We start from the raw sequence: 26,930 nt of genomic DNA, 5'->3' as shown, positions 1-26,930 counted from the left end.
GATCGATGTTTCGTTTCTCGTAACGTTTCGAATCGTGAATAATTAAAAGTACGATCATCGTCGAAGTTTACCAATATATCCTCTCAAATCCTTCGACCGTCCTATTTGTTTCCAAAACAAATCATTCCGTACAAGTCGTCGCAAACTTTCCCTGTACGATGAACTACCAACGATACGAGGAAGAAAACACTACGCGTACCGTGTTTACGAAAACTTCCTACCTCAACAAGTGTCTCGAAGGTTAATCGCGAGCCGAAATAAAATTTCACGTACACCAGGTGCTGTTTAATAAACGAGAGAAATTCAACATTCTCGGCAATTTATAGTAAAATGATCGCCTACCTGTTGTCGTAGATAGTGACACTTGGCTCGCACCTGCGCTGCGATCACAAAACTTTTTCGACCGCGGTCAACTTCGAGGGGTACGTTTTCGCGATATCGAATCGGTCTCACCGATAGGACAAGTTACGCGTGCGACGGTCGTACACCGACTGACGCGACTGTGCCGCTCGCGAGCAACGTCACCGTCCGACTGCGGACGGCGCCTAACCACTCGCCACGCGATTGGTCGACGACCGACCACCTTGCACGTATACGCGCGCCGTACACCTGGCTAAATTGCGCGGGACAGTCGTGTGCGTTTGCGCGACCAGGAACAACAGAGGTGGAACTGATACCACCGAGCGTATTTTTTTCAAGACGAATGAATGAGATGCGCTCGTTCGCTGCTTGGCTCGCGTTCGAAGTCTCGATGCTCTACGGTAGACCCACGGAGGCAATAGGGAACTTGTGTAGGAATGTGGCCGACGCGTTTGAATGCTGGTAACGTATCAGCTTGCGATTCAATACGCTCCGCGACAGTAAAACGGAACACTTGAAAGTTTTTAATGCATTTTTAAATTAACCGAACGTATGTACGAACCGCGACTGGAACTATTCGAGTAATTTCGTACTGGAATATCCGAGTATTCCGAAACGATCATTGAAATATTTTGGTATCGTAATATCATTATTATTCGAGTAAGACGGGACAGTAGATAAAGACTACGCGATTTACAGCCCGTGATACACATTTAGTATAATTGTTCAGATAGTTGATCGACGTTGAAAATATTCGAACAGCTACTCGAGTATTTGAATTACATTCGCCGAATGGTTGAATTACCAAAGTGTTCCCACATTATCGATACGTTTAGAACAGGGATTCTTTACGATTACGATTAGAGATATCAGCTTTTACAACCTGTGGATTCAATTGTCGTATCTTACCGTCGTAAAGTAAGTCTACTGAAAATAATGTAACGTCTTTGCAACTGTACGAGGAATTGTGCGTCTCAACTATCGATCAAATTTGGCAGTATGTAATTGCGTTAAAAAATTCGAGCAATGGTATTCGAATACTCGAGTAGTCCAATAATGGTATTCAAATGCTAAAATATTTGAATGATAATATTCGAATAGTCAAATATCCGAACAACGATATTCGAACGTTCAATTGTTCGTGTTACGTATTCGAATAACCGTAAGATACACGAATATTAAACTATTCGAACAGTAGCAACCCTGGCCTGAATACGGAACATTTTAGAATCATCCGGAGCATTGTTGACGAGAAACTAGAAAAAGGTACGGGATCTTTCCACGCGTTTCGCGTTTCCGAGATTTCCGTGCTTCTATCCGCGCGTGCTATTCAAGCGTCGAAGAATACGTGCTCGCTGCACAAAGTATGCAAATAAAGAAATGAATTCCTCGAAAGAAAGCTCGGTGAACGTTACATCATTCACGACAGAATTTTTACACGACGACATAAAGAATAACAACTTTCGCCGTTCCTCGTTTATAATTTGGTGAAAGCGCGCTAGGCATCTCTTACATCCGAAGTTCGTTCAATTTCGAAGACGTCTATTAGCCTTTATTGCGCAGGAAGATCGTCATATTTAATTAAGCGCGCAATCGTACGAACATCACCGTATCGTTCGTCGCGGAACGAAAGTTTTGCGCAATTCTAATCTTTTTTTTTTTTCTTTTTCTTTTTTTTCCCCCACTTTTTCATCGATTCAGTCACGCGTGGTTTTTCTTATGCATTTTTCATCGGGGGCCGCCTAACGTTTGATCACAGCCGACTGATTGTCATTAATGCTCGGCGAGCACACGGAGCGCGTTCACCTGCATGCCGGTTAATACACGTATCATTGCAAAACCACGAAATCGCGAAACAACCGAGCGCTGCGTGCAGAATATCACGCGAGGATACGCTGCGTTGCACGTAGAAACGATAAAGGGTGCCAGTTGAATGTTAAAATAGAAACGACGATTTTCACTTGTTTGCAAAATACCAATTGGTTCGTGTTCGCTCGGTTCGATCGTTCGTGGGGCTCGATATTTTCGCCAACGAAAAATAAAATTGAAAACTCGTTGTCTTACCAGCCTATTGTGCTGATGAAACTCTCGGTATAATTGGAGAGAAATTTTAGGTCGGAATATCTTTTAAAATTGCGTCAATGTGTAGACATTTTAAATAGAAAACTTGGGTGTTTGGTATGTAAAACTAATTTCGATTTAGGGCTTAGAATATTCGAACCTTTACAAATACCTACGTATTCGAATAAACTTCGAATATTGTCATTATATACGATATAACTCGAATATTCGAATTATATGCGAATACACTTGGAATATTATCATTATATATGATATAACTCGAATATTCGAATTATATGCGAATACACTTGGAATATTATTATTGGAATTATGTGAAAATGCACTTTAAATATTACTATTCGAATTATGTGAAAATACACTTTAAATATTATTATTCGAATTATGTGAAAATGCACTTTAAATATTATTATTCGAATTATGTAAAAATGCACTTTAAATATTATTATTCGAATTATATGAAAATGCACTTGGAATAATATTATTCGAATTATAGCCGTCTTATATTTGAATCATCGAATAGATCGGATATTTTAATCGAAAAAAAGTCGATAAAAATCACTCGATGTATCGAGAAAACACTACCTTGAATTTCAACCTCTTCAAAGACAATTTCGCGTTTGAAACGAACAATAATTCAAGTTTATCGGTCTCGTGACATCTAGTAACATCTTTACTTGCACGTACTGTTGACAGAAGTGTAGAAAGTCAAAATGGTGACCTTGTGCGTCGATGCATGGTTCTACAGTGATTCGATATGGACAATACTGAACGTTGTTCGTAACACCGGATCATATGGCACGATCGGGAAATCTCTTGCACACATCTCTTACGCATATAAAACGGATTGCTTATCTCACACTTCGACGACATTCACCATGAATGAAAACCATATTGACTTTCTCCGTTTCGATGTAACGCAATACGAAAGTTTGAAGAAATTTATGACACCTTGTTCTTTATTGAATTTATTTTATTTTCTCACCATCGTTCTATAGACTATTAGTATTCACGAATACGATAATGCGATTCAAGTTAAATATTTTCCTTCGCAGTTGAACTTCGACGACCTCTAACGTTCTTCGATCAGAGATCAATGTACGTATTTTAAAACGATCTATTAAAGGGCAAGTTAAAAAACAAAGTTGCTCAGAAATAATTACATCGGATCGTGTCTCCCTTGAAATCAAACAAGATTTCCAACATCCGGTTTGAAATATCTCATCCTATATTGAAAGACATAATTATGAATATTTAATCAAAATTTCAGTGGTTACTGCCATATTACAATGTTTGATTATTTTGTACGATAAATACATATGGAAACTTGATTCCAACATTAGTAATTAATTCGTGGTATTAACATAGATTACTGTGCATAAAAAATGACAAGGTGTCACGCTACACAGCAGTTATGAATGTTAAACCAGACGCAGCAGTAAATATTGACCCATTAGGCCGGAATTTTTCCGCACGTGCTGTAAACAGGATAGAATATTTGTTGTTTCATAATATTCAGTCGCGACTGAATCGAAGTAAAAAAAGTTCATCGCTCAATGTCCATAAAGAGACAAAACCAAAACGAGAATTGCGTTCTACGGTATATCGAATTTATAAAATGGACAATTTAAACTTTCAATTCTTTAATTTCTCAATTTTTACGACAAGGAAACGCATAAAATATCATTGTATGGGAGAATCGCGTACATTTCTAACAATCTATCCCGGTTTGATATTTTTTTAAATACTCAAGAACGTACAAAGGTATCTCACCCCTTCCAAGTATCTCGTCACCGGTTCTGAAACACGAGCATCCTTCAAAACACTACAGTTGAATGCAAAAAAGAATTGTTCTCAGGGGTGATGAGAGGTAAGGGGAATGCTTATAAGTAGACCACGTTTCCATGACAATGTTACCAGACATCTGGCAATGGCTTGATATCTATGTATGCCAAACTGACAACTAGTAGTTGTAGTCAAAGTTGTATCTACTACGTGACTTCAAGAATACAAATATAGGCCTGCAAATGCTCAGTTGTTAAGTTACAGACATTTAATGTTTCTCATTAGAGAACACCTTCGAATAGAATATAAAGCACATCAACATAATTTCCATGTTCTTGTACACACACACACACACACAGCGTAAACAGTGGTAGGTGGATATTAGCTAACAATAACAGTAACAGTAACGATTATAATCCACAACACGTCGCAGTGGAACTTGCCGAGGAACACCACTTTGAACGAATATTATTTCACGAGTACAACTTAAGAGACTTGACTTATAATTCACATCACACTATTCGAATACATATTGGGAGTATTCAAATATTCGGTGCACAAAATACTCGAATAGTATTTCACTTTTATTTGGACAGTATTCGACTTTTATTCGAATAATATTCGACTTTATTCGATTTCATTCGAACAGTATTCGACTTTATTCGATTTCATTCGAACAGTATTCGACTTTATTCGATTTCATTCGAACAGTATTCGACTTTATTCGACTTTATTCGATTTCATTCGAACAGTATTCGACTTTATTCGATTTCATTCGAACAGTATTCGACTTTGTTCGATTTCATTCGAATAGTATTCAACTTTATTCGATTTCATTCGAACAGTATTCAACTTTATTCGACTTTATTCGATTTCATTCGAACAGTATTCAACTTTATTCGACTTTATTCGATTTCATTCGAACAGTATTCGACTTTGTTCGATTCCATTCGAATATTCGAACACAGAAAAATTGGACAATCCCCGGCCTCGATAGACACGCACTTCGGTTGAAATCACTTTGGCTATGAATCGAGCTCGTTATTTCGGTCGTATAGATTGAAAAATGTAACGCTATTACTCGTTTTTAGCGGGCAACCATCGTGTACGCAACATGCTCGCAGACTGGCCGGCTCTGGCCTAGCGGCAATCTATATCTCCCAAGACTAACTATGTGGTACGTTTTCTCGTACATATCTCTGAGCGTGACAGTGTATCCGCAACAGAGTACAGAAACAGTTACAATCTTGGTCTCAGGGCGACGCCGACATTACTCTCTGTCCGTGCCGGTGTCGTATTTAATCGAGAGCCGCGTAATTTATGCGCTTCTTATGCGGCCCTTCGTCGTCATCCGCCTGAAATTGCCGCGAGGAACCAGTTTCGCGCTTTTTACGCAACGACCGAAATACGATAATTGATACCTGGCCCGATTAGACGACGCTCCTCCCGTGCCGGGCTGTACATCCTATAAATACCGCGTGCAAACAAGAGATTTGACGATACGAACAACCTTCCGACATACAGAGATAACAGGTGGTATGAAAATACATACATAGTAAGTAACAGGTTGCTTGCGTAGCGATTACGGCCAAGATTCTGAGTTTATCGATGCGTCGATGCGTATTACCCAGATACACACATAGAACCGACGATAATGACGATGACAACGACCGCGCTGATGAACCTTTGTTCTCGCTGAACTTGAGCAACCGTTAACAGTCCCTCTTGCGCTCAATTTCAGGAATAATTTATTTCCAACGGGCAGTACGTAACGATCTACGGTATTTCCTGGTTAATTGAAACGCCTCGGTTAATCGATTCCACTTCTGATCGATCAGAGAGGGAAGGTAGCGATTCGCATCTAGAAACTGATCCGTTTTATCTTCGAGATAAATTCAATTATTCGGCCAGTTTCAACTCTACGTTACTTTCGAAAACAAATATTTGAATGCACAGTTTTAAATACCCTTTCCACTTGTCAATAATTAAGATTCCTTTTCATTATCTGCATTCTGTGCGTATATTTCTAGACAATAAATCGTGTCTCCTTTCCCATGCAATTCATTCTGAACTCGAAACGAAATTAAATTTCACGATTGTGTTTATTATCCATCAAGTTAACTCACTATTGATCGTTTCGTTGTTCCTCGAACAATCTAACCAACGAGGAATCGCAGTATCTTTGGAGTTTAGAAACAATGGACGATGTCCAAGGAAAGAAAAGTAACATAAGAAGAAATTCTCGGTCAGACACGAGTAACCTCGTGTAATCGACTTGACCCCATGGGACGATTAGCCAAATTGAAAGGTCTCGCGGGCAACTGTGAGTCATGACATCTCCTTAAAGTTCACGATCGTTGACGCGGTGCCGGTGTTTCGTAGCTTCTGACGCGTGCGTTTAATAAATATAGCGCGCCCGCGATAGATCGAAATTTATGAAAGTTTACACCGACGGGACGAGGGACGGGTGTAAACGGATTTGCGAATTTTAACGAGGCTCGATTCGTACCGTGCGTATCCATTCTGACAGACGTGGCGCTCGGATGATGTCAAGGTAACAGCGTCTTCGTGATTCCTGGCAATTTCGCCGCGGACTCGAGTGCATTTTCAAATAAACGTTCGCGAAGAACTGTGTACACAGCTGCGGTTACCACAACGAACAACATGATTTTTCAACAGCTACGCGTTGTCTCGATGCGTACGATAATTAATTTTAACTCTTGTTCCTTCACTCGTGTTCCATTTGATCGATTACACTTACCAGAATTTTATTTCTTCGCGTACAAGCTATCGGACATTAATCAACCAAAAGTGACCAAATTTTTTAACCATTCCCGCGTTGCACAAATATTTGAGAGTAAAACATTCTTCGTCTATATATATATATCAAAATATTTCGCAATCGTACAAATTTACTCCGATCTGATTCAGGTTCAACGATATGATTCAAATACAAGGGACACGGTTTTGTGAATCTTCCAATAGGCGTGCACAATTGTTTTCCGCGATTACAAAATAATTATGAACCGTTTCTCGCTCGACTAAGAATAAAATTGCAAGAGAATCGAGAAATACGAATACTCGAGATTGCGAAACTTTTCGGTTCCTTCGTCCGAGATGTTTCAACGATTAGATATCTAACCTCCGGTCGCAGACGGTGTGGTTCCATTTGATTGACCATAACTCTTCGACAAATCGGAATATTTCGATCGAATTTAATCGATTCGTGGCTCGATACGCGTACTTTTAGATGATGGATAAACATTCGACGAAAGTGCGCATCGTTGTCGCGAGAAAAATTCTCTGAAAAGTCACTTCGGTTTTCAATCTGACGTAATCCGTTAAGTCGATCCTAATAAGAGAAAACAGGATTAAACTGTTACGCGTTGACTCGTAGCCATAACTTGCGAGGTTCGGATAAACACGTTCGCGGTTATAAATGTCATCGATCATAATAAATTGTCCCAGTGCACGATAACAAGCCGAGCAATGTGAAACGAACAACCCGGGGGCTGGTATCAGATAAAGTAATTCATCGATGATACGCTCGCCTTCGACCGAGGTCAGTTTCAAAACTGTAGATAATAATTCAGGGAATCCCGTTTAAAAATAGTCGATACCCCACTCCAGATTTATCTCGAGACCCAAAGTACATACTTGAGATCGCCTCTGGTTATCTTTCGGAAATTATCTAAGATTGCCGGCCGACCGCAATGTCACTCTGCGAAACAGGAAGCGATTGTCTGATTTTTCACGTTGGCGGGGAATACTTCCTAGTGGGGGTCAAGTTTCAAAATACTCGGGGAACGAGATACAGTCCATTCGCATCTTCTGTCCTCTACAATTACGCAACTATGCCAACATACGCAGGAAATCCCGAGAATAATGGAACAATCCACGTAGACGCGAGAACGTGTCAAAATTCGAGCATTATCTATCCGCACCTGTTATAAATTATTATTTTGTCGCAAGTATTCGTCTATCGTTCCGTTACAAGTATTAGACTGTTGTCGACAGTGAGGAAAATTATGAACCGATCGAACAAATTAATTTATCTGCACAATTAATTTTAAAAGAAAGATAACGGTTGAAAAGAATGACCACCCTTTGCAACGAGCAAGGATTGCACGCGATGCAGCTAATTCGTAGCACGTATAGCGTACACTCTATCTCAGTGTTTTTCAAAATGGGAGGAGAAGATTACAATGGACAAATTTGCTCAATTTAAAACGTGTGGATAACTTAAACATTTATTTCACCGGTGTATATTTTTCTTGTATCTGTTCGAGCTTATTACTTATCTCAATGGTAGAAATCTTTTTTTAGAGACCGAGGGGAAGGAGACCTTTTAAGTTTCAGAGTCAGGAATTATTTTCGCCAGTGTTGTTAGGGCTACTCGAATTTTTCAAGAGACGTTTCTCGGACCACAGTCTCCGAAACTGACCACGGTCTGTAAACGTTTGCAAATGGATGAAAATTCGACCCGAGTTAGTTCAACCGAAGATTGATCCTTTGGTAGCCCAGATTCGAATCTGATCGATCGTGAGTCCTGGTCAGAGCTGGAGGACATGCAAGATTCATAAATTTGGATAGCTGAAAGAACACCTTGACACAAATTGTTCCTAAAATAACCTTGTTGCAAGCTTGTTTCTCGGAGGAAAGGTGACCATCTTGAATAAAATACTCTGTATCGATTTCAAATATGTTTGCAGTAACGTAGCATGCATTTGTCAATTCTTTTTCTCCTTTTTTTTTTCTAGATATCTAAGGTGATACCGAGTATCCTGAAATTGTTGAGCAACAGTGCATTTTATCTGTATTTTCGTGTCCTTCTGTCCGTTCGTTTGTCACGCGTTTACCATGGCCGTGCAAAAACTATCGGATGTGATATGTAACCTGTGTAATTTTTTCGATTCTCTTCAGAGAACCGACAAACTAAACGTTTCAATACCGTCTTGTGGACTTATGACACAACGAGTAATGCTGGCCACTTTATTTACACTAACAAGTTACGCGTATCGGTGTACTTAACCTCGAGTTTTTCAACGAAACTCGCTTAGGGGTGAGAAAGGTCCTCGCGCGGCAAGGACTCGAGATCCTTGAGCAAAAAAGATACAAACTATATGTACACGTAACGCAACCCAATATGTACAATAGAATCTAGATGGTTACAGAAAAACGAGACTGAAAATTACTACAAATATCGAGGTACGTGCAATTATCGATGTAACCAATGCAATAAGAAGTTCCACTTACACAGTATATTTCCGCTACTTATGACCGTTACCATCCTTTCCATTCCTTTACACGACGAAACAAACGAGTTATTCTCCTGTAACTCGGTGTTTCTATTTATAAAAATTATACAATAATATAATATATTCTGATACAATAGTGTAATGATATATCGGTAATGTTCAAGCGCGTTTAATCGTATTACTAAAAATCAGAGAGAAATGTAAATAGCTGACTATAAATAAAGAAATATAATTGAATAACGGCGAGTTCTAGCGGATATTCATGAGACATAACGAACTTGCAAGATCGTCTCGGTAAACGTGGTCCAAGTCCGAATCAATACAAACGAGGCAAACATTTTTTTTTTATTAGACACATTTCAATTTAAAATTTTCTGTATACTCGAACCTCGAATTCGTTATGTTTGGTACGTACCAACAACAAGGTAAATGCGAAACCGAAATTTATTAAATTGTTTTCAGCATTTGGGTTTTGTTGTAAACATACTATCCTCTTGGTAGTACGCTTTGCTAATACATTTTCTTCTTATTGTTAATAAGATGTTTAATATGTTCCTTTCGATGTTGATCCATTTTGATAGTTATTCTAATTAAATTACACAAATTAATATACCAAACGTATCGTGACTAATTAATAAATGTTTATTTTAATCGTTTAGTTTTTGAACATTTCTCCAGCGGTATTGGTCGCTCCCTCTTCGACAACCGGAGGATATGAATGGTATCGATCGATGAAGATAGTATTTACGATAAAAGACTCATCAAGGAACACATAAACGATCTAACTGTGCGGCTTATAAGATAACGTCTAATTCTTTCCGAGTATATGATCGATGCTAGATCCGCTGATCGATAAATAGATACGTCTTGAAGTTGCTCTATGATCATCCTGGCCGGAAAAATTTCTGGAACATTTTCCATCCACTATCATTTAAATAATTCCATCGATCCGTACACGAGACCTTAATGTGACCTCGTTAATGCAAGGTTTATTCAGGAACGTAGGGTTCGTTTTCGCGTGACACAAAGTCGTAACATTTATTGCCCTGACATTGAATACCAAAACATTTGTCGTCGTGAAAATTAACAGTAACCTCGTCACGAAATTCCCATCGATATCACAAACAGTACAATGTCACGGAGTTAAAACGAAGTTTGATTTTTGATGTTGTTTCCAAGGCGATGCCGCGAACTGTGTACAATAATAACTAACATAATACCATCGACACGACGATATATAAACAGAACACCACGTACCAGTTCTCTTCTAAAGTGGATGCTCTTGAAACATTTTCTTCGCTAAATCCGCTTTGCTACTCTGTTACACAATTTTCTTTTAATTCTATTTATTCGTGCATCGATCATTTTCCTAACAACGACGGCTGTATTTCTTTATTATTTCACTTTAGTTTACTTTATATTATTTCCTTCTCTTATCGACGTAACTATCATTTTGCATATTTCTCCTTATTCTTTTATTGCGCTCTTATTAAACCGTTTTCAAAGTTAGGTTAATAACATATAACTGTATCTCGTTTTTGCGTCGACCGTGTACTTCATTTTACTTTCTTCGATCAGTACTGCGATATTATTTTTTTCCTTTTCAATGTATAATATCTTCGTACAATAAAGACACATTTTCTCGTGATGTGTCGCCCAACCTGTGTAATTTATTTTTGAAAATTCAGTTTTGAGAAAATAGAGAAAAATCTTTGTACAAAATTTGAATCATTGCTACTCGTTATGGACTGAATACAATGCAAATTTTCTCGTGGTATCCAAACGTGTGTAATTTATTTTTGAAAATTCAATTTTGAGAAAATAGAGGAAAATCTTTGTACAACATTTATAAGTGACTGCTGCTCGTTATGGACTGAATATAGTACACATTTTCTCGTGACATCCCAACGTATGTAATTTATTTTTGGAAATTCGATTTTGGGAAAATGGAGGAAAATCTTTGTACATTTATGAAAGTCATTGCTGCTCGTTATGGACTGAATACAATGCACATTTTCTCGTGACATCCCAACGTGTGTAATTTATTTTTGAAAATTCAATTTTGAGAAAATAGAGGAAAATCTTTGTACAAAATTTGAGTCATTGCTGCTCGTTATGGACTGAATACAATGCAAATTTTCTCGTGATATCCCAACGTGTGTAATTTATTTTTGAAAATTCAATTTTGAGAAAATAGAGGAAAATCTTTGTACAACATTTATGAGTCACTGCTGCTCGTTATGAACTGAATACAATGCACATTTTCTCGTGGTATCCAAACGTGTGTGATTTATTTTTGGAAATTCGATTTTGGGAAAATGGAGGAAAATCTTTGTACATTTATGAAAGTCATTGCTGCTCGTTATGGACTGAATACAATGCACATTTTCTCGTGACATCCCAACGTGTGTAATTTATTTTTGAAAATTCAATTTTGAGAAAATAGAGGAAAATCTTTGTACAAAATTTATGAGTCATTGCTGCTCGTTATGGACTGAATATAGTACACATTTTCTCGTGATATCCCAACGTGTGTAATTTATTTTTGAAAATTCAATTTTGAGAAAATGGAGGAAAATCTTTGTACAACATTTATGAGTCATTGCTGCTCGTTATGGACTGAATATAGTACACATTTTCTCGTGGTATCCCAACGTGTGTAATTTATTTTTGGAAATTCGATTTTGGGAAAATGGAGGAAAATCTTTGTACATTTATGAAAGTCATTGCTGCTCGTTATGGACTGAATACGAAAATACATAGATGACTGTCTGCGATAAAGCGGTGCTCGATAAAGGAAGGTAAGATACGTGGAGCCTTAAGGCGTGGGTCGTTATCGCGAAGTGCTACTTTGCGGGATCTATGTATGCTCCCAGTGGCCGCTAGAACGACACGAAGCAAAACAAGAAACGATCTGGATAGTCCGATCAGATTCGTGGCAAATAAGTTCCCCGACTAAACGCGTCGTTTTACAGTCTGATAACCGTGGCTGTAATTTTTACTGCGCGTTATCCGGCGATCTCACTTTCGAGAACATAAAATTACTACGATGATCGACGAGATCTGTGGGTCATCCAGCTTTCAAGCGACTGTCGATTCGGTCGAAAACGTGGCAACTGGTGATCTCTACCTCGAGGTAAGACCAAACTATGCGTAAATCGTTCGAACATGAGAGAGTAAATGAAATACACTGAAAATGAGAGAGATAGTGCAACAACGAGCAAGACTCGCATTACACGTGCCCGATAATTCAATTGTATCTTTATAAGAATATTATCGTTGAATCGGCAAAATTTTTTCAATATAACGAGTCCAAACGCGACCCCATTCGGACGTTTTTTTTTTTTTTATTATTCACAATTAACAATTTTATGGAAACGTTTCGAATATCGTACGATTAAAAATGATCCGAACGAGGGTCGCGTTTAGGTTCATTTTCATCGAGAAAACCTCACGAAATAATTGATAATATTCTTATAAGAATACAACGAACGGTATAAAAATTCTTATTTTGCATTATTTTTCGAATATTTCTCAATTATCTCGATATTGGTCTCTCCCTCGTACATAAAGTCGATACATTAACCCTTTGCACTCGAGGGTTCTTTGCTACCGGAAACCGACGCCTCGAGAAAATCCTTCAAGTCGTAAAATTAATCCGAAACATTTTTATATACTTCGCATAGATGCGTTTACGCTCCACAAGAACGTAACGTTTAAATTTCAATTTGAATTCCAAACCGTCAAGTTTTCCCGGATCGAAAATAGTACAGTGAATTAGGTGACGACCGAGGATCACCTCTCGAGTCCAAAGGGTTAATTCGCATGCAGAATTGCTCCGAAGTTACAGCCGTGTAGAGCATGTAATGCGAGACTCGTTCGTTGTTGTTCCATCTCGCTCGCTCACGGAACATTCTATTCTCACCTCTCGGCCCGATCTGAAAGAAGCATGATTCCTGAAACCAGGATGAGATTGCAACGAACGAATCGAAACGGTCCACGGTAAAGAATGAAAATCGTACCGGTTGCACGAATCTATGAAATTCGAAACCGTTCCACCTTGTTGCTAAGTAAAATACCTCGGAAATTCAAGGTCCGTGTTAGGTAATTTACTTTTCGAATTTCCAACTTCGTTAGGAAGAAAATACAAACAGTTAAATCGGGCAACCTTTTATCCGGGCACGTTAATATGTGTTATCTGATCGAACCCAGGATTTAAATCCCGAGCCGACCTTGCTTAATCTCACCGCGAAGGGCATCCCTGAAACTTCTACACATTGTAAATTCTTGCTTTATGTAGATGACGTTAAGGTATTCTAAATGGTCGAGCGCCGAGTAACGCGTTGTGCATACAAGGTGGGCTTAAATATACTCTGCGTTTGGTGTGACGAAAACACTATTATCTCTGGACGTAACGAAACATCACACTCGTGGCTTTAGCCGTAACGAAAACATTTGGTTCGATCGCGTTCAACAAATATTACATCAAATGAAATACACGTGTAACCACTGTTCGGTCTACGTATTGGTTTTAACAACCAATTCATCGCTCGTCTATCGCCACCGAAATAAGATTAACGAGATATCTACGGATTTAGGCTTCCTGAAACACAATTTCGGCAACGTGCGTAATTCTATCACATTGAAAAGATTACTCAACGCGACGATTTTAACTGTCATTGACCTCGTTACGACTGTAGTCGCATTTTTCAAGAATAACAAACAACCGGTTCGTCGCGAGACTAGAAAATTCAGGTCGATTACCGATCGCGATTATAAAACTATTTGTACAATGTGAATCGTTTGAAACAGACCACCTGAATAATTCTTTTACGTTAAAATTGGAAAAAGTGTTTCGCGTGGAAGTATGAGAACGTTTCATCCGAGGGGAACACTGTACAGTGCTATCTTTTTGGTTAGTAGGTCAAAGACGATTCAAGGTCGCCGACATTTTTGAACGGGACAATATCATTTTTCATTTACATTCTAACAACGACTTTTAAAACCATTGAAGGTCGTTTGGAAGCAAGGTCGTCGAGCTACATTTATTTCTACGTCTAAAGACGATACATTTATTGATAAAAAGTTTTTCAGTTACCCCGTTCGATGTCATTGTTACAATATCCGTAGAAGAAAGACTAATATAGGATACTAAACAAGTGTATACTTTTCCACCGTATTTTGAAATCGAACCTCGTATAATCACGTGTGGCAAATCAATTGAATAAACGATACGCATAATGAGAACGCTAATGCTCATTGAACGTCACCTACATGACAAGATGTGTTCTTGTTAATGCTGCCCCAGAGCAATTTATACTGTATACACATATGTACGCTCTATATTCATAAATTTCTATAATCAGTTTCGCTTTCCACTTCGATGCTAGTTGCAATTGTTTCCCTCTATTTACAGCGATCGAATGTCACCCGTGAATAACATTAATGGAAAAAACAAATATATATTCTTACTCGAAAGTGAATTTAACGCGCGTGGATCCCCTATGGAATGTTGAAGAAAAAAAAAAAAAAAAAAGACGAGGATGTGGCAACACTTTTTTCTTTATCCGCTGTACTCGTACGGCTTCAACGCCCACATAGAAACATTTACACGTTACCCGATGAAATAAAACACAGACGAGATCATTGGTGAGATTTTTAGTTTCGAAATTTTCTTCCGTTCTAGAACCACCGGTGAAAGTAGTGCAACTCGAGTGAAAGTCAAATTTATAGCATCAAGCCTTCGGGAGTATAGAAAGATGATTAATTAAACGAAAGAACGACTTAATGAAACGTTTAAACGTACGATCGCTTCCTGAAACCTCGAAACGTCCGCTGTACCTGGAAAATCATTCGCTTTCTTTATTGACCGTGTAGTAATCTCCGTGGATAAGATAATTCACACTTAAGTGTATACTATACAAAGTCAGAACGGGTGCACGTTATGGCGTGTTTAGATATTAACCCATTAGAAGCTGTCGTGTACACACTGGCGACGAGAACTCATAAAACGATCCAATCGGATGTTACTTCATTAGGACCATATTTGTAATAGCCCCAAGAATCTTCCAATACTGGATGAATATCATTAACGCGCGTTGCTCAAGTAAATAAATAATGGTCCAGTTGCGCATATAACAGACTACACATTCAACACACTTAATTCGAACAACTCATGAATATATACAGTATGTTTCACTATGTATATCTACATAGTATCATCGTTGTTGCAAATATCACGCGCAGTGTTGGACATTATTCGAATAAATATTCATCCGAACAATTGAACAGAAAATATTATTTTACACAACGATTCTTCGTTTACTAATAACAAGGCGTTCGTTCGTTTGCATCGTTCGAATGAATAACTAAATTCGTTATCGATGTTTCGAAAATTGTCCGTCATTCGTTATTCGATTAAAATTATCATCGACGATTGACCGTACGTTTGAAAACTATTTTAATTTCAACGTAGCTAATTACGTTAGAGCGCCTACTATTTTCCTCATTTACAATTAGTACGACGCCATGTTCGTAAATACCGGTTTCTGTTGAGATTCCAATTTGATATCTTCGTAAAAATTGCACGCGATAAAAATTAAGTTTCATATCAATTTGATAATAAGCCACCTTCCCGCAGGTTAGACTTTCCTCTTGCGCTCGAAATTGTTCAGATATTAAATTTAATCTCACACGAGGTGACGCGCAAAAACTGGTTTGCAACTAGAGTCTCTTATTTCACGTCTACACGAGTACACGTGAATTTAAGTTTGCGCGCAGTACAACACGTGATGCTATTTTCACGTCTACACGGGTGCACGATTACACGTATTCACGGGTACACGGATCACGTGCACCCTTGTATATTAAAATATGTACAAGATAGAAGGCTCTATTTACAACGCAACGATACTCCCGATCGCTTATCCGTAGATGGTAATATCGGACAATGCCGGTACGTTTTACCGTGAAATTAATTATCTCTGACTTTCACTCCTTATTGTGAATAAGAGCGATCAACTTTCGGTCCACGAGCTCCCATGATACGAATCAACGATGAAGCAAACGCGACAGCTATATATGTAGATACACGTCGGGTGGCAACATTTTTCTTTAAATTGCCCTCGTGCGCCAAAACAACGATCAATGTGAGCACGGAGGGTGCAAAGCAAAGGCAAAAGACAGGAGTCGCGGGCAAAGCAAAGCCACATACCTGAACGAGTCGCTTCGCGTCGCTGCGATCGCGATTGTCAAGCCCCACGGCTATGTTGGGCCCCGCATTCCACCTGTCAGAAGGTGGGTCCGCTCTCTCACGGACCGTAAAGGAAGCAAAGAAGCCACTAACGGCAGAAAACGAATCGCGTCCCCAAAAACTTTCTTCCTTAACTACCCGATTGGCCGCCTTCGTAAAATAACCGTTTTCAATATGGCAGTAAGCATAGATCCCGTTCCGCTATTCTCTATAAGTACTTACATACCTCTCTAATGTCCATTTTCCGCAAACGATTCGCGCCGCATCCCCGGTCGATTCGCTGAAAATGTCCTACTCGAGAGATCGTTTACGATCGCCGTCGGTCGTGATTCTCGATGGAAGGGTTTTCAGTGTTTTCCCGCGGACGTGTTCACCAAGCACCCAGATCCTTCGTGCTAGAGACCACGCGTGGGTCTGGAATGTAAATGGTCTCGACAGCGATATCGAAACTGCAAGAGAGTTGTCTTCAGTTTTCACGATTACTCGCGCACAATCGACAATAGAACGCGGCCTGTATTGTTGCTGGGAAACAAACAACGCTACGAGATTTTTCGCGACTTTTGTTTCCAAACGAATTGTCGTTCAAGCAACGTTCGCCACGACAACATAACTGGACACCGGTAGGTAGGGGAACTGATCCGTGGAGGAACGAGTAGAACTGTGGTCCTGAAGGCGAGAGGAAGGACGTAGGGCGCCCGGTGCGGGGAGGGGAACAACCGAGCGGGGTAGAGGGGGAAGACTACTCTGTCCCGGTCAGGAAGGAGGATGGCCGGTAGGCGTTAGGGCTCAACACAGTTCCGCGCCTGTGTACGAGCCTTTCTATACGCACGTGAATGTAATTGAAATATCCTTGTTTTCTTTCAGACCTTTTTTTTTCTGCGGCTATCGCGAATACGCCTGATTCCATTTTTGCTTTCCGCACTAATATCTAGGCACTGATGCGTCCGAACAGTTCTTGCGTTTATTTGCAACCACTTTATACTTTTTCTAGAATGTTTACACAGGCGGTTGAAACGAAACAAGCTCCGATCCTCTCCGTGCTTTTTGCTCCGTTGTTCGTTTTTGTCGCATTACTGTGCCTCTCAAATCGTGTTTTGTTTCTCCAGCGTTTGTACTTTTAACGCTTCACGGATTGCATATTGTAGGAGACAAATGAACGCTCGACGTACCTCTACATTTGTCAGTGTACAGCGATAAAGGGAATCGATTGTTACGTATCCAAGGATGTTCACACGTCGGATATCCTTTACTTCGATCTTTATCTCCTGGAATAACAATCGAAACAAAAGATGCGACATTGTGTCAAAGGCTCTCAATTTTAGGCTGAGAAAATGGATTTAATTATAAATATAAATATTACAATGCGGTCGGTGAGAGAAATTAGCACTAAAAAAATAATAAACTGACTTGTTAGAATTGCGTCAACGACTTCCACCTGTACAAACAAAAGTGACGTAACATACGACGTCATTGGACGTGAAAGTTTTAACATGGGATTTATTTTGATGTCATAATTCATCGACAAAGTATCGAATTTAAAGAATTAAAAGGAAAATTCGATTCGTATTTTTGTATGCACGCAAGAAAAGGTTGAAGTAATGTCGATACGGGCATACGTATGTGAATAACGGCATGGTGACACGAATTTGTAAGTCATTTAATGCTTTCCTGATACCTTAACTGCCAATTGACCGAGAAACAGTAACTGCATTTCTTTACACAACAATATAGTACTATTTATAAACTTGTTACCATTAGTCTTTGTAATGTAACAATTTAACTCTTATTGTTGTTAAGATCGACATCTATTGTTATTTCAAAAACTACCGAGAGTAAAACAAATTTTGCCATTTCAATTTTATTATTTGCTATACTATTCTATTGTTTACTAATATATGTACTACTTTTGCGATCTGTGTACTAGTATCGTTTGATTGTATAATTTTGTGAAATATAAACAAACGCTCCATACATAAACGAAAAGTACTCCAATGTAAAAACAGAAATTATTAATTTTTACACAAAATCGAGAATAATTTTGAGGTGAAATTATAAAAATTAAATTTAAATAATTGAAATGTAATAATTTTAAAAAAACGTTACTCACAGTATCATCATAAATATCCAGTACATCAGAACCTCGATAAGTGTAAGAAAACGAAACTTTGTAACGAGATTCATGCACTGATCGAGGTAACCAATCCAATAAGAAGTAGCCCCACTTAAACAGTATATCTTCACTACCTATCACTACCTGTTACTTCCACCTCCAACTTCACTCGTTGCTAAGTAACCATCCCTTCCTCTCGTCAACACATGCAACGCACAAGGTTCTTGTGTGATCATTCAGGTTGCATTTATTGAGGTTTTATTATGTATCAAATATTTATTAAAGGCAATTAACAAGAAGGTTAAAGTTGTAGGGAATGATAAAAGAAAACCTGCAAAATATTAAATATTATATGTACATACTTGTAGACGTGTTTCTGTCAGTATTTTGTAAAATTGGACATTTTTTTACGTTACATTTATGTAATAATAAAAATAGAATGTGCCTACATCGATAATATGTTTTAGTTGCACATGTACTGTACTTTATTGAGATCAATGCGTAAGTCAGAATAATGAGCAACTTTCAATACTAACATGAAAACTTGATTTTATTGCTCATTGGAAGAATTTCAACATAAATAGAAAACTTTCGGAAACTAAAGTTCAATTTACTAAAAATTATAAAAAACAGTATGAAATTAAAAATCACGATTTAATATTACCCGATTTGCTTTTCTGCATAGTTATATAAACAATTCATGTAAATTTGTTGTAAATTCATTATGCATAAATATAAAATTTATTTTTAGAAGTCTTATATATTATTGATTATCAAAGATATACTTACTTGAGGAATATTTTACCTGTATCAATAAATAAAATTCTAATCCAATAATCAACGCAGGAACAATTTATTCTTAAATACCTGAGCGCAACGTGATTCCCTTGTTTGTGTCTACAATGCGTGACTAACATTTCCTTTTTTTTTCATTTCAACTGCAGCACTGCATTGTCATATTATCCGAATATCATCCTTATTTAAGAGATCTCAAGATTAATTGTATATAGCAATATCATTAACAGTATTCTATGTATCTTCGTATTTAACATTTGTTAACCTTATACAATGACAAAAAAAGTGGTTTTTATATCAAATTAAAATATAATATGAAATATTATTCAATATAGCAGAAAGATATTTATTCAGAAAATACGATTAGTTTGTAACGAATTCATTGTCATTCGATATGTATAATTTTGTTGAATTTTCTTATCTTGTTATTTTTTCAATTTCATTTGAAGAAACTATCATAACGATCGACATGGACCGAGAAGAAATATCTGAACCGTCACCACCGAGTGCACCGCAAAATTACATAATAATTCCTTTTGCGATTGAGGCCAATCGCGTTGCGTAAAAGATTCACGGCATTTGCTATGCTCTAACTACCTCTAAACGGGTGGTTTATACAGATCTGCATAGTTATAAAAGTAGATATTTGAAAAGGAATACAGATGTAAAAACGAGCTTTATAAACACTGATCTCAACTAATGATCAATAGTGGTCGATTATAGCATATATATTGGAGGTAACTTAAAATAAAAGTTTGTATTGATTTTATATAGTGACATGGAATAAAAGTTACCTTTTACAATCTGTATTATAAATATTCATTTACTGAAAAATACCTACTTTTATGGAATACTAATTTTGATTATTACATTGATTGCTGTTAATAAATTAAAATATGAATATGAACAAATAGTCACTATTAAATTTAAAAACCTACAAAGAACAAGTCATTAAATATTTCAAATAATTTTTTTATAATATGAATTCAGAAAAAATTAAATGTACGAAATGATTTAGAAAACCTGAATACATTGGTTGGATGAAATGGTATTATTGAGTAATTAAAATTCTGATACATTATTTCATGTTTTGTAACACGTGAATACTATTATAACAAAAAGCGCCGGTGAAACACTTTTCGCTACGCACATAGAGTAACAATTATTTGAACTCATATTTTAATTACGGCATTTAAAAAAAAAACTGTATCACACAAAAAAAATACACAACTATTTTCTTCCTTTCACTGATGCATTTTACTGTTAAATACTTATTACACTTGTATACCTAACCTCATAAATACAATTATCAGAAGCACGTGTAATATATAGTGACAAAACAATGGCAACAATAATTGAGTTAATTAATTTTTACGATCATAATTCAAAGGAATATGACAAATTTTTGCAAGATTTAATATGTTCCAACGGAGACGTACCATTTAACATAGAAGAGGTAAAAGAAAATTTCTCAAATTAACCTTACATTTTAAAGCTACACATTCTTAATAAGTCTTAACATAAATTTACTATTTCTAATTGAAGATACTCATTTCTAATTGAAAATGAATTTATTTTAATAATCTGTTATGTCAATAATATATTTTTTGATTCCAGGTTGATAAAGCACAAAGTATAATTATATCAACTGTTAATAATTATTTAAATCGATCACAGACCCGTTATAATGGTTTGTTAATTTTGGACAAGATTTTGTCACAATGTTCAAAAGATATACTTTCAAAATATTGTATATTATGGATATCAAAAGCTACCCAAGTATTAGAAAGTATTCATAGTGTTCCACAAGAACTAAGCATTTCTTGTAAAGTTCTTGGTCGTTTAATTATCCAAACGAAAGACATTCCAGAAGTACAAAAACAAGTGTCTATGCAAAATGTAAAGCAACTTGTTAATGCGATTGGAAATTTGAATTCAGAAAAAAAGTGCGGCCCAATATATTATTTAATTGCTGTATTATTGCATCAGTATCCTGAAGTTTGCGAACGTTTCCAAGTAATGAAACTTTTTTATCGTAATAAAGGAAAAATTGATAATAAATAATAAATATTCTATTATTTTAGATATCCATTAGAAAAATTATATTATCACAAATTGATTCTACACAAGAGAATTTAGTTAACACAAGTGCAAAATGTTATGCTCTTTTAGCTAGAGCAACAGCTCGCTCATTTAAGCCACCAACTTCAAAACCGACTTATACTGGCTGGTTATATCACCAAGCACTTATTTGTAATAGTTTACACACTATAATGGATGTGTTATTTTCTAGTTTGATAGAATTAGAAAATGTAAATGTTTGGGATAAATTGGAATTACCAAATATAACGGAAGAAAATATTATACAGTATTTTTTTAAGCAAAAACAAAGATTTTTGAACTTATGTTCTTATTTGTCTTGCATGCTTCGGTAAATGGATGTTATTTAAATATATACAGCATATTAAAGAAATATGGTTATATTTCTTATTTATATTTTACAGTGGATTTGACAAAAAAAACTCAGTATTACCTCATGAGATTTTAAAAGTTTTATGTAGAGGATTAGCAATACAGCCTTCAAATTTGAAGAATCGAAAGTCTATCAGAGAACAAATGTTGTATCTTATTTTACCAAAATTGCATATTGCTTTATTTAATGTTTTGGATGGATTAATAGATGGGTAAGAATACAATAAAATTAAAACAATAGTAAAACAATACATAAAATTAGATTTACCAGTTTGGATTATTTAGATTTAAAGAGCAGTTAATACCATTTGGGTCAACAATATTACAACTGTTTCTTCAAACGTTACAATGGACAGAAATTTGTTCAGAAAATCATATAACTATTAATGGTAATAAAGCATTCAGAAGTGTAAGGATATCTGTTTATAAATGTCTTACATCTTGGCTTGTAAATACCAATTCACTATCAGGTATAGAAACAATAGCAGATGAATACCTCCCTTCTATATTAAGAGATATAGTTCCAGAAAAAGATCGTGTTTTATTAACTGTAAGTTTAAAATATATTGATCAAGGTCTTTATGTTTATTTTAATAAAAAGCACAATTAGGTACTACTAGCAAGAATATATTTTAACATTTTTGTTACAGATTCAAAAAACCCAGAATTTATCAAAAAGAGCTTTAAAGCGTCTTCGAGAGAGTCAATATGAAAAGGGTACTTATTTGAATAATGGAATAGCTTCTAGCAAAGAATACTATCTGGATGCGAATATATGTAAAGTAGCTCTTATTGTATTACAAAACATATTTTTTAATAGTGGAACTCTTTTGAAGCAAACATTTTTTAAAGTAAGCCCTTTATTTATATCTTATTATTAAATTCAATGTTGATTCAATAATGACACTTTTTTTCAGACTGTGCAAAATATTGTAATTCCTCTTTTGTACGATTGTTATTTAAGCTCGTCTAAACAAACATTTTATAAAAGTAGTCTTGAATGCCGTTTTCTATTATTGAGAGTTTTGAGATCTTTGCAAATGAATCCACATTCTTCAGTGCCTTTGCCTACTCAATATTCTTTAGAAATATTTGAAATGGCTTTAATCGATAGTAATGTACGTATTACTCAAGAAGCTAAAATTGCATTAGCAGAACTTGAAAAAATTGTGCATCCTTCTACACCATCTATACAATTAACTCAAGTGGAGTAAGTTATTGGAATATACATATGTGTATAATTATAAATATCAATATTATAAATTTTGTTCTAATTTATTAAATGTTACAAATTAAAGGTATTAATATTTTTTAGAGTAATACAAACGGAATTTGTTGTTGATAGCCAACGTGTAGATAATACTGAGACATTCGAAGATGGGTCTTTACTTAATGTTGAAAATACCATAGATGATACAGCACCGACATCAAGTAAAAGATTAAAAGTAACAGATCCTCATTTTGATGAATCTATTGAGTCTATTGTAAACATCACTGATGTACTCAATACTGAACAAAATACTGAAACAATGTTACATTTAGAAGAAAGAAATGAAGATACAGCAAATACATCAGAGAGTATAATAGAAAAAGAAACATCAGTTATGGTACAGGATAAAGATATTCTAGAAAATGAAGGACTGGCACAACCTTCTGACATGGTTCTAAATGATACAACAGAAATTGTAAATAATGAAACACAATCACCATCATCACCACATTTTATTAAAGAAAGTGAAAGCATTCTAATTGAGACCACAAACACGTTAGAAGAAAATTGTCCCAATTTGGAAAAGGATTGTCATGTTTCCAAAGCAGATCAGGAACATTTACCAATAGAAAATGCAGAAGAAAAAGTAGAAGAAATATTACAATTATTTCAAGATGTACCGAAAAATAATTAATTATATTCATTCTGTATATTTTAAATGCAAAATGAACTTGTTATTTTTCGATATTTTATAATCTTTTACCCTAAAGAATTCTAATAAACGGGGATTAATTTTGGGAACTGGAAATGAAACTGTGACCATCGTGACTTACAGTTTGTAAACTAGTATCGACATGTATTAATCTTGCAACTAGTATCTGTCGAAGACAACAGACTCTCTGCTTTACTCCTGATTTCTAACCCAGATTATTTTATAATTTTTGTCTCTCCTAATTATATGAAAATATATAATTAGAAGTTTGTATTAATTAATATCTTACAAATTATGCTTATTTTAAATTGTCGTGAATCCTGTAAAAATTCTGTTTCGTATTAACTTCGAATTCTCCCCATTTTGTCTTCATTAGCATAGTAGAGAATCATTAACTGAAGAACTCCATTCGTAGATAGCATTAAACGATTTCAAATGGCTGTTCAAGGCTATGCCATACCTTGAGCTTATAGGTTTATACAAAGAGCTGAACGATTTCTAAAATAGTTTAATTCTATAATGAGGTTAACCCCTACAATTTAGATCGGCCAGTTGAATGTGATTCCACTATAGGAATCGTTTTGTAACCATAAATTAATGACCAAACAATTGTAATTTAGCCGAATTTTTATGCCAATTTATTTCTTTTTAAATTGTGTGACATAAACGTCGTACAAAACAATATAATTGAGGTCACATAAATACGTCCTTCCATTTCGAATACTCGTATTACAATGAGCAGTAAATTTTTTTCTCCGGACAGTTTACCTATAGTTATCAATATATTAATAAGATACACACAAATGAAGACAATGCCCATACTATAGGATTTGAATTTATTTTTTTATTATTTAGGTACTCTTCATATTTGTAAAATATTAACAATTATCAATTATCTCTATTTTATATCAAGTTGTTGAGATTATAATACATAAGTCGATAGTTTTAAATCAAATATTTTACCGGGTATGCAGTGTAGCCAACTTAAATTCCGTACGATAGACCAATATCCGGTTGCATCTGTCTCTGTTTGATGTCGGTTTAATTGGTATGTGCCCTGTGATTTTCTTCCTTTTAAAATCGTCTAAAATTTGTAAAATTAAAATGCATCTAGTGTAAAAGAATTATTATTAGGAAAAGTTACTCAATTTTTTAGATGTTTTAATAAATATTTTAATTTATTAATACAAAATTGTGTTATATTTCGTTAATTTCATTTTGAGGTTATATTGTGCAAGTAATACAGTGTCACGTTTTGTGCTAGTTCAGTGTTACGATAAGCAAATAATTTAACGTTTCACACACTTTTTGTGTAGAATATTAAACCATGGGTCGAGTAATTCGTGCTCAGCGAAAAGGTGCTGGGTCTGTCTTCAGATCCCATACAAAAAGGAGAAAGGGAGCACCTAAACTCCGTTCCTTGGATTTCTCTGAAAGACATGGATACATTAAGGGTGTTGTTAAGGTTTGTATAGTTTTTCCAATGTAGAATATTATTAAAAGCTTTAATTGTATTTCAACATAAAATATAAACGTGATGAATTCTAGTACACCTACTTCTGACTAGAACTGAAGAGTAAACACTAGAGGCTCTTTCTGAAGTTTTTCATGTGTTTCATAAAATAGCACCTGTTCCAAGTGATTTGTTAAAACGTTTATTCATTTTTTTGTAGGACATTATTCATGACCCTGGTCGTGGGGCACCGTTAGCTATGGTCCATTTTCGTGATCCATACAAATTTAAAACACGTAAGGAATTATTTATTGCACCTGAAGGCATGTACACTGGACAGTTTCTATACTGTGGAAAAAAAGGTAAATAAATTCTTATGCTTTAGAATTTATCTAAAGTTTTTTATAATAACAAAAATTTTAAAAACACTATGAATGAATAAAATAAAATGTATGTTACAGCAAATCTTCAAATTGGAAATGTAATGCCTGTTGGTCAAATGCCTGAAGGTACTATTGTTTGTAATTTGGAAGAAAAAACTGGCGATAGAGGTCGATTAGCCAGAGCATCTGGAAATTATGCCACGGTTATAGCCCACAATCCGGATACAAAGAAAACCAGAGTAAAATTACCATCTGGTGCCAAAAAGGTCATTCCATCCAACAACAGAGCAATGGTTGGCATTGTTGCTGGTGGTGGACGTATTGATAAACCGATTCTTAAAGCTGGTCGTGCTTATCACAAGTACAAGGCAAAGAGGAATTGTTGGCCTAAGGTACAGTATTCAATAATATACGTAAAATTTAACATTTTTGTGAAAAATATTTGTAGATCTATTCAGATATATGGAACCTGAGTAATTTGTTATTGAAAGTTTTTTTTATTGAGTAAATTTAACAATTACCATTTGTTAACTTCATTAATGTATTGTATTTGGTATATTTATGATATCTGTAGGTTCGTGGTGTTGCTATGAACCCTGTTGAACATCCTCATGGTGGTGGTAACCATCAACACATTGGTAAAGCATCTACAGTTAAACGTGGAACCAGCGCTGGTCGTAAGATTGGTCTTATTGCTGCGCGTCGTACAGGAAGAATCAGAGGAGGAAAAACCGATGCCAAGAAAGACGATTAGACTAAACACTGATTAAATTTTGGGACTTATACAATAAAAACACTAAAAAAATTACTATTTTGTGCATGAAATTATTCATATCTTATAACAATAACTTTATTCCATTGAAAACTTAAAATTTTCAAAAATTACCAGATAAGTATTTCATAGTTTTTTTTTTTATTTGGCTGTAAGAAGTCAGGTCTGAATCTACTAGCTTTGTATTCACTCCGAAATTGAATATTATCAATGTCTCGAACGTAGGTATTCGTAAAAAGTAAATTGAAAGGGTAATGCAAATGTGTTCACAACTTCGTTTCAGTATCAT

The 26,930-nt window shown here is 35.8% G+C and overlaps 3 protein-coding genes and 1 long non-coding RNA gene across 7 annotated transcripts in view; 3 read left to right on the top strand and 1 right to left on the bottom strand.

Moving 5' to 3' along the window:
• LOC143153271 (uncharacterized) overlaps positions 1 to 17,315 on the bottom strand; it is a 109,300-nt gene extending 91,985 nt beyond the window's left edge. For 2 of the 3 annotated variants that reach the window (XR_012993748.1, XM_076324276.1), the window contains exon 1: positions 343 to 529. The gene's annotated coding sequence lies outside the window, so the exon portion shown is untranslated. Of the gene's footprint in view, positions 1 to 342; positions 530 to 16,960 lie in introns of those variants that run through there. The other variant, XM_076324290.1, reaches the window with a different exon arrangement.
• On the top strand, positions 808 to 9,480 carry LOC143150185 (uncharacterized). Of its 2 annotated transcripts, XR_012992983.1 has the most exons (3): positions 808 to 822; positions 8,537 to 8,886; positions 8,985 to 9,480. It is a non-coding gene; the product is annotated as an uncharacterized LOC143150185 (long non-coding RNA). The 2 variants fall into 2 exon arrangements; XR_012992982.1 differs by lacking the exon at positions 808 to 822 and having other exon boundaries at positions 8,031 to 8,886.
• A 3,466-nt stretch (positions 17,316 to 20,781) lies between the features above and the next one.
• Positions 20,782 to 24,066, top strand: LOC143146269 (proline-, glutamic acid- and leucine-rich protein 1). The gene is made up of 8 exons (XM_076310399.1): positions 20,782 to 21,095; positions 21,257 to 21,655; positions 21,724 to 22,070; positions 22,144 to 22,323; positions 22,397 to 22,661; positions 22,762 to 22,962; positions 23,029 to 23,321; positions 23,427 to 24,066. Exons 1-8 carry the CDS (start codon positions 20,982 to 20,984, stop codon positions 24,013 to 24,015), a joined length of 2,388 nt encoding a protein of 795 aa, XP_076166514.1. The 5' UTR covers positions 20,782 to 20,981; the 3' UTR covers positions 24,016 to 24,066.
• Positions 24,067 to 25,349: 1,283 nt separating this feature from the next.
• On the top strand, positions 25,350 to 26,677 carry Rpl8 (ribosomal protein L8). The gene is made up of 4 exons (XM_076325447.1): positions 25,350 to 25,498; positions 25,707 to 25,848; positions 25,948 to 26,261; positions 26,444 to 26,677. Exons 1-4 carry the CDS (start codon positions 25,361 to 25,363, stop codon positions 26,621 to 26,623), a joined length of 774 nt encoding a protein of 257 aa, XP_076181562.1. The 5' UTR covers positions 25,350 to 25,360; the 3' UTR covers positions 26,624 to 26,677.
• The last annotated feature ends 253 nt before the right edge of the window (positions 26,678 to 26,930 follow it).

This window comes from Ptiloglossa arizonensis, chromosome 1, assembly GCF_051014685.1.
Source record: "Ptiloglossa arizonensis isolate GNS036 chromosome 1, iyPtiAriz1_principal, whole genome shotgun sequence".
NCBI lineage: Eukaryota > Metazoa > Arthropoda > Insecta > Hymenoptera > Colletidae > Ptiloglossa > Ptiloglossa arizonensis.
Note: the sequence above shows the minus strand (reverse complement) of the source record. Positions and strands in the feature narration are given on the sequence as shown.